The 8,913-nt window shown below is 45.2% G+C and overlaps 1 protein-coding gene across 1 annotated transcript; it reads left to right on the forward strand.

The window, feature by feature from the left end:
- Window positions 1-2,962: 2,962 nt before the first annotated feature.
- Window positions 2,963-7,848, forward strand: gpr101 (G protein-coupled receptor 101). Its single transcript, XM_088432158.1, has one exon. The coding sequence runs from the start codon at window positions 4,529-4,531 to the stop codon at window positions 5,867-5,869; it is 1,341 nt and encodes a 446-aa protein (XP_088288284.1). The 5' UTR covers window positions 2,963-4,528; the 3' UTR covers window positions 5,870-7,848.
- Window positions 7,849-8,913: the final 1,065 nt, after the last annotated feature.

Raw genomic sequence — 8,913 nt, forward strand, 5'->3', positions numbered from 1 at the left:
GGGAGACGAGCGCCATTGTGCTGGGAAATGAAAGGCTGACGCCGGCTCTCAAACTGTTTGTTTACAAAGATTTGCCCATCATATACACTGGCGTGCATACGTGCGAGCGCTTGTTTGTGTGTGCACCCGTTTGACCTGTTTCTCGCTGGGAGACAGGAGGACATCAAGCATGAGGAAAGGGGCTCCTTTTTCGGGTCAAGTTCATGTCTTTTCCCACCACTTGCTCACCCAGACATTCGCAATCAATGTGTGCAAATGTCTGTGAGAGCACCAGCGATGTTATCATTTTAATTACCGTAATTCTCCAAATATAAGATGCACTTTTTCCCCAAATATAAAGGCTAAATGTATGGATGTGCCTCGTAAATGGTAACTTAAAAGATTAGATTTTTTGGTTTGTTTACACCATTCGAGGAAAATTGATCCATCAGCCACATAAGCAGAGTTTTGACGCACAGATATGCATTTTTATATCAGCTGCATTCTTGCTTAAATTAATTACCGTCGCGGGAAGCGGAAGGAAGAGGGCGGAAGTCAGTTAGCTGTTAGCAGCTAAGGAAATACAGCACTTTACAACTTGCTTAGTGCGTACAATAGTCAACGTTACCCTGACGAGGCGTTCACGACTATTCAGAATGTGGGAAGTCTAAAACACACTTAATTTAACCCGCAACAAGTACATAATTTACGCATATGAACACATGGAATTATGAAGAAATTACAAAAATTGAGATTTATTCTGTTTTGCTATAGTTTTTACATTGTCGTCAAACTCTTAACATAGAAAATACCAGAATTTCAGCCTAAACTTAAAGGTGCATCCATACACAGGTGTGTCCAATATTAAGGGAAATTACGGTAAGTCCCAAAGTTTCTTTGTAATTATTTGTTTTACGTACCTCCTCACTTGTCTGAATGTGGAATTCTGATTAGACAAAATAATGTTATTTTTGAGGGCCAACGCCAAATAGTTGCATTTTATAAAATCTTAAAAGAAAACAAACTAGTCAATAGCTCCGTATAATTCTCTCGAGTTAATCAAGTCCTCCAAAATGTCAAAATATGAATTTAGCAAAACAACTCACCCTTTTAAGCAATCACAAGGGGCAGCCGTTTTTGCTCAATACTGCCACCTGCTGTCAAACGACAATAACATCACGGTAGTGTCACGTGACCATCGATTTATTGTGTATTGTGTAATGTATTGTATTGCATTCATTGAAGCTGAGTAACCAAAAAAATGTTACCAGTGCTTTAGTCAGCAAAGAGAGAATGTGCAGTATTTAGCACCATCTGGTGGTGAACTACAATGTATTTTTTTTAAAACAGAAATAAATATAAACATTCAATGCCAAGGATGTAGTTTCATGTTTTTTACGAGTCCAGAAATTCAATCCCAGTTATTTAAGAATCAATATAATACTTTAGTATCTGGGATTTAATGTTAGGACTCCTGAAAAACGTGAAAATACGTCCCTGGCATTGAATGATTTAATAATATGCACAAAAAAAGTTATATCGCATTAATGTGCATGTTTTTAAATATAATCAAGGGTCTAATATTTTCATATTATTTTCCATAAGTAAAATAATGCCACTGAACCTAACAGGAGGCTGCCATGTTTCGGCGCCATATTTCTGCTCCAAATAGCCCAGAGCAGAACTTTGTAATGGTCGTAGTATTGCAAAGTAAGGGCTCTCTGAGACACCGTAGTACTTCAAAATGGTTGCATTCTCTCAGTTGGCCACTAGATGGCACTAAAATCCCCACACGGTCCCTTTAAATACATTTTAAAGCAATCGTTATCACATTTTAAATGCAGAATTTGAGCATTTTGCAAAAGGATAGGACCTCTGGCAACAATAACGTTAATTTCAATTCTTCAAACAAAGTTGTGCTTTTGTGGATACGTGCTTGATTATGCAACGAGAGCGCAGTGAGACCCTCTTGCTGTTCTGAGTTGACCAATAGGTGTCAGTGAGTGGCAGCAAATGAGGACTGCCACGCTCTCGTCTAGCGTTTTTTTTTTTTTTTTTTTTTTTTTTGGGGGGGGGGTTTAATAAAAGCATTGATGCATCAGGTCCCTTTGAAGCATGCTACTAGTGCACATAATAGAGCTGAAGAGCAACACTGGCTCCTTTGTACAAGCCATTTGCAATCTGTATCCATCCCATCAAAAGGCCTTTCTAACGTGAGATAAAAACGGCTCATTACAAAGTCTTGATTTGTGGATGGCACAACATGTCAATTAGGTTCAGACTGGAAATCCTCAATTGATAAAAAAAAGGGGGGGATTCATACAAGCATTTTGGGGGGGTTTACATCTGTATGGAGGCATATAACTTGTTTGAGTTGTTAGTATGCGTTGTGTGATACTAAAAAAAAATGCTTTCAGCTTCAAAGCCACTTTATGGGAGTGCAAAATGGACTAAAAGTGTATAATATCCGCCACGCTGACAGTAAAAATAGACGTCAGGCTTGTAAAAACGGAACAAATGATGTGCATGAGGCTTTACGGAAAGCCACGAATAATTATCGTTGGCAAATTGGAATGGAAAAAAAATGGACAGTATTATGTGATTACCCATTTAATAAAAGTTTTATTAATAATCGGTTCTATATAGTGATACTCTACAGTAAATAGTGATATACCAGCCACGTTTAGACCCTCCTTTAGTCATACACTTGAAAAAAAATACACGTAAGAACATGGGATTGGGAAAAAACGTAAAATGAAGTCTTTGGGGTTGAACGAGTCAACCTTGCTTGCAATCAGGCATCTATTAGGTAGGAGCCATACATTTCCCCGAGGAACATGTACCACCGGTACGGAATACAAAAGGTCAAGTTGCAACCTCTTTCTGGAACCCAGAACAAATCGCAACGTAGCAAAAAAAAAAAAACAAATAGGAGCGGGGGATGACGTGTACAATCGGAAGCGTCAGACATGGCGCGAAGCGTGCTAGCGCACACAAAAAGGAGGGGGGTGGATGTTGGATGACGGGGAGGAGGCTGCTGACAAATTTCCAGCGGCTCCCCGATCGCATCACGCAGGTGTCCTCGCTCGCCTGACACGAGCGGACCGTTAAGTCGGCAAAGCGGATCCGACGGTGAATATTTGACGAGTCGTGAAAGGATGTGCTCGTCTGGATGAGAGACCCCCCGCGGCGGCGAAGACGCGCGGCATCTGCTCGCTGCCATCGACCGGAGCTCCGAAATGGAGGCGGGGGAGCTTGGCAGCGGAGCTCGGGGGGGTCGCGATGACGAGAACCGAGCCGCCGCGCCCGAACCCGCCGCTCCGCTCCGCCGTCATTTTTCAGAGGATGAGAGCGGCCTTTTCTGGCCGACGTTCGCTCGTGCGTGATGTGCCGGAGCGCCCGTTGTGTGTTGCGCCTTGCTGCAGATGCGAGCTCTGCAAGAAGAAGGCCCTTCGCATCTGGATGCTGCGACGTCGACTCTTTTGACGTCAGATGGATGTAGATGGCCCAACTGAGCTTCAGACGCCGTGTTTTATTTTTTTAATACCGCGGGGAGGTGGGATCACCCCTAATTATCTGCCCCGTCGCATGCAGGAGTAAGCGGACATTCAAAGTGCAGTGTTGTAGTTTCTTCTCGGGCGAAAACGAGCTAAAATAAAATCTGGATTTTTTTTGTATTGTTTTGTAGAATTGAGCTACAAGAAGGCCTTGGATGCCACACGAGGGACTCATTTGACCTCTTACGGATTTAATTTGGACATTATTTCATACCGCACAGTTCCTGGATGATAAAAATGCCGGACTATCTGGATTCGGATACGTTCTTTTGTTGAATCCGTATTCATAAGTCAGTTGTAAAGTTCTTATTCACTACTTTATAGCCGGGTTCTTAAAAACGGAGAACGTGCCAGCTAATTTCGAAAAATCCGACCGACCGCTGTTTTTCATTTTCTCTTCTTTAGACAAACACAGTTGACGTCAATTTACGTCAATGGCGCTCCTCGGTACGGTTACCGTTGTTTCACGTCAGCGGCGCTCAAAGTGTTAAGGCTGGTTTTAGCCGACTTGGAAAGGCAAGGAATCGTAGAACCTCATCACGCCTAAGTGCAATTTTCGTTTACCTGGCAATAATAAACGTTTCGGAGACTTCTAATGCCGAAATACGCATGCCGAGCCAGTAGTTGGCGACGTGACTTTTCTGATGCTGACGCACGCCGAGCCAGAAGTTGGCGATGGGATTTTTCGGAAACCTTTTGAATATGTTGTTAGATCCTGGTTTTACAGCGATGCGGTTTTAAGAAACAATCGTCCATTTCAAAAGTTCCCGTTTTCGGAATTATCGTCATGTAAAGCGACAAGCGTTTCCTTTGACCCAGTGCCAGATGGCGGCTTCAGGTCGTCGGTTAACCTAACAGGTTTTCCGCCAGTGTGAGGACGTTTCTGATGAACCGAAAAAGGTTCCGTCCCGGAACGGAAATGAGAAGCCTCTCCGGTTATCGGCGGGCGATGAACTAAGCGGGCCCGACGGGACGCCGCGGGCCGGCCGACGATGCCAAGCTCTCGGGCGACGACGCTCGGCCCTAACGTCACCGAGGCCTCCTGGGATCCGGACTTGGACTTCCCCGGCGGGGATCCGACGTCGGGCTCGGTGGCCAACAGCGTTCTGAAGATCGCGTTGATATCGGCGATCGTGTGCGTGTCCTTGTTCGGGAACGTGGTGGTGCTGCTGGTTTTCCAGAGGAAGCCCCAGCTCCTGCACGTGGCCAACCGCTTCGTTCTCAACCTCCTGCTGGCCGATCTTCTCCAGACCGTCTTGGTCATGCCCTTCGCCATCGCCGCCACCGTGCCGGGCGTTTGGCCCCTGGACGCCCGACTGTGCCAGGCGCTGGTGGTGCTCATGCACCTCTTCGCGTTCGCCGGCGTCAACACCATCATGGTGGTGTCGGTGGACCGCTACCTGGCCATCATCCACCCTCTGTCCTATCCTACGCGCATGACGCCTCACTTGGGCACCAACTTAATCGTCTGCACCTGGGCGCTGAGCTTCCTGCAGAGCACGCCGCCGCTGTACGGCTGGGGCGCCATCGACTTCAACCGCCGTCACAAGATGTGCTCGGTGGTCTGGTCCTACAGCTTGTCCTACTCCCTGGTGGTCGCGACCTTCTCCTTCTGGCTCCCGGTGGTCGTCATGCTCGGCTGCTACTGGATGGTGTTCCGGGCGGCTCGGCGGCAGAACGCCCTGGTGCACCCCGTGCAGACGCGATCCCGCTCCCGGCCGCGGCCTCGGGACTTCCCGGGACAGATGGGCTCGCCGCCCCAGCAGGCCAGCTCTCCGGGCGGCCCCTCCTCCGCCAAGGTTCACCCCGCTCGCGCCAGGAGCCGACGCTTCCACTACCACTGCAAGGCGGCGCGCGTGGTCTTCGTCATCATGGCGTCTTACATCCTCAGCATGGGGCCTTACAGCGTCCTCAACACCATATCCATGAGCGCCAGGGCCGAGGTCCCCGCCTGGGTGTCCTCCCTGGCCTTGGTGCTCTTCTTCCTTCAGTGCTGCCTGCACCCGTACATCTACGGATACATGCACCGCAGCGTGAGAAAGGAATTCCTCGCCTTGCTCTGCGGGATGTTCTGCAAGCGGGGGCAGGCCTCGGCCGCCGCCGCCGCCGCCGAGGCGGGCCCGGCCGCGGCGGGGGAGGGCCGCGCCGGGGCGCACCCTCACCTGCCCGGCCCGGCCGCCAGGGTCTTCCCCATGCAGACCTGGGAGGAATGCACCACCTCCTCGTCGCCCGCCTTCGAGAGGAGGTCCAGGGACAGCCGCAAGGAGACCACCACCACCACCAGCGTCAGCTCCGACCGGGAACCGGCCGTCCACGGCCAACAGAGTACGTAAAGAGGGCAAATCTGCGGAACTGCAGTGCTCCCCCATTCATGGGGGGGGGGGGCTTATAGGCCCCTAATATTTTGGTCTCTTGCTTACTGCATACTGTATTATATTCCTCTACCCACCACTAGATGCTGGCAATTCTTATGTAAATTTTGAAAGGTGAATAACAAAAGTATTTCAGCAGAGTGTGGTTTTTGTTGAAAATCCCGCTTTTTACGCCAACAGAAACATACACTTTATCGTGTATGTCTTTGATGTACTGTATAATGTCTGATAAGTTTGTTAGTTTGGATGAAAATAGGATTTGATGAATGTAAACAAGTATGGGTACATTTTTAACATTGTGCAAATTTTGTGCTATCCATTGCTATCGCTCTGTCTCACTTTATATTTTGTTTGAAAATGTGTTTCTAAAGTTTCAAGGGTGTTAAAAGACCTTTCACTTATTCGGTACTGGCCTATTTTAGAAACTCCTCAAGCCCAACACAGAAAAATGGAAAAAAAAAAAAAAAAAAAATATATATATATATATATACACACAGTATAATGGTAGACACATGGAATGGGATCATGAAACCTCATGATGCACTTAGGACAACTGTTTTTTCCGCACTAAAAGGCACACCCAAAAGCCTAGAATTTGTGGACGCATACAACGCCAGTTCTCATTTTCTGATTGGAAGGTTTGACTGACTTATCTGATTGTTTTGTTGACATTCCCTTTAGCACAGCTCCATCTAGTGGATGCATAACGCAACCACAGCAACGACTGTAGCTTCTATTCTATACGCCTTATAATGGGGTGTGCCCTATATATGAAAAGAGTGGCCGTTCATTGAAGGTGTGCCTTATAATCCGGTGCGCCTTATAGCGCGGAAAATACGGTTAAAAAAAAGAATTTCCCAAGTGGTTCACGGGGCTTTGTTTTCCCACCTGAGGCCTGATTTATCGACGGATGTTAAAATATATATAAATAAATGGTATGTGTAGGCCAATTTGGATTGCGGCTCTGGAGAAATGTAAATTTGCTCTGTTGCGTGCTAAATGATATTGAGCGTTTTGAAATCTCACGGCATCCCGCTGCTCCATGTGGTTAATATTTTAGCGAGAGCAAGACTGGCCTGCAGCCAGTCCACTCAGGGTGTGTTTTGGCCAAAACGCAGTCTGCGCTAGCGCTCGTGTCTGGAATACGTTTCACCATTGCGATACTCACAGGTATCGCGGCGATGATTTATCTTTATTTTTCCCAAACGAGCATGATTTATTGAACTTGTTGAAACGCAAGGGTCCGATTGGCTGTATGATAAAGATAACACTTTAACACAACGTGTTAACATCCATAACAAAGGGATGATGTGCAATGTTTTTTTTGTTTTTTTAACGATACTGATGATGCACTGTAAGTCAATCAATAAGAGTATTACCTGTACCTTTTCAGTGCTCCTGAGGTTATGTAAATTAAAGAATAACTAAACAGGAATCGAGTTATGGAGGCCAATGCATGTTTTCTACCCTTTACAGTAGTTGATCGCAGTTCATTTGAGATATGTGTCACCATATGTTAGTTGTCAAGGGACTGTTAGAATAGGAATTAAAGAGAAATGAGGTGAATTGACGTCAATGGCACTCCTTGGCGGGGATCACATTGACGTCCATTCACGTCAGTGGCGCTCAGTGTTAAAATGCCTATTCTTAAAATGTGAAGCAGCTTTAAAGGGAGTCATTGTTGAGCATGATATGACATTACTGTGTGTTTAGAGACAACTGTTGAGCAGTTATTGACGCCAGCTTTATTTTTTTAGACGCTCAAGCAGTTATTACATTCAACACCTGTACATTTGATTGACCACGTAGTAGTTTTTTAAAAATGTGATTTGTGTATTTTTGTGATTTTTGTATTACTTTCAGTATCACCAGAAAAGGTTTGTTGAATAAATGTTGATGTTACACATGGTTTTATAAAGCATCATTAAAAAACATTTAAATGAAAATGGCTTTTTTCTGCCTTTGTTTCCTAGTAGGGATGACGGTGTTAAGAATTCTTCAAGCCGTCCAGTTGATATTGTTTACCTGTTTGATCTTATTTTGAAATTCCTGCTTTTAATCTGGAATGCCGAGCTGCATTTCCTGTTTAAGTTCTCCGTTATTCATTTAACTCTAGCGGTGTTCGTGTTAATAAAGGTTGTTACCGAATGTTCCGTTACACCTTACTCTGAAAATGCGCGCTTTTAATCTGGAGGGCCGGGCTTTATTTTCGTCTCCTATTTGTACCTTTCTGAAACTGACTGTCTCGAGTCACGTAGCATGAAAACAATCGGTATCGGAAATCCCTATGCAGGATATTCCCAAAAACTAAACACCTGATTGCACATATGAGGTAAAATTGTGAATTAAAAGCTAAAATGTGACGTTTCTAGTCATTTCCGTAGCCGATCAACAGGTTCTTGTGAGAGCATCTGATCCAATAATCAAAGAAATTGATGGTTATTTAAAAAAAACAAAAAACAATCCATCAGTCCTCATAGTGTAGTCATTGAACGATCTAAGATGGCACTTGGACCTTTAACTTGTACATTTTATTTTTCACTAATTAGCAAGACAGGATGTCCTCTCAGGCGGCTAAAACCAAACAGTTATGAATTCAATATTTGAGTGTGAAAGGACAAAGAGAATATTTGCATTTTGTTTTAGCAATCAAAGTTGCCTTCATTTCCAAACCAGAGAAAAGAACACCTTTGCATATACATTCAAGAGGCTTCTACAAAGCGCGACGTTGTATTAGGTGTGTATATTTGCAAAACATATCACCGTGGGTGAGGACACCCCCCCCCCCCCCCCCCCCCCCCCCCCAAATCCCCACTGGAGCAAACAGTGCGGGAAACAAAAGCGGTTAATCAGTGAATTCACAGACGCTTCTCATTTGAATGAATTAAACAAGATGGAATTAAAAGATCCTCCATTTTGGAACATGCTAGGATGCTCTCGCCTTTGATCAAAGCAAACGTATAAATACCAAGTGGAAAAGGGAAAAAAAAAAAAAAAGGCATGTA

Source organism: Hippichthys cyanospilos, chromosome 13 (genome assembly GCF_059441005.1).
Source record: "Hippichthys cyanospilos isolate Australia breed blue-spotted pipefish chromosome 13, RoL_Hcya_1.0, whole genome shotgun sequence".
Lineage (NCBI taxonomy): Eukaryota > Metazoa > Chordata > Actinopteri > Syngnathiformes > Syngnathidae > Hippichthys > Hippichthys cyanospilos.

Coding starts and splice junctions, on each gene's coding strand:
- gpr101 (XM_088432158.1), top strand. CDS start 4,529: ATGCCAAGCTCTCGGGCGACGACGCTCGGCCCTAACGTCACCGAGGCC.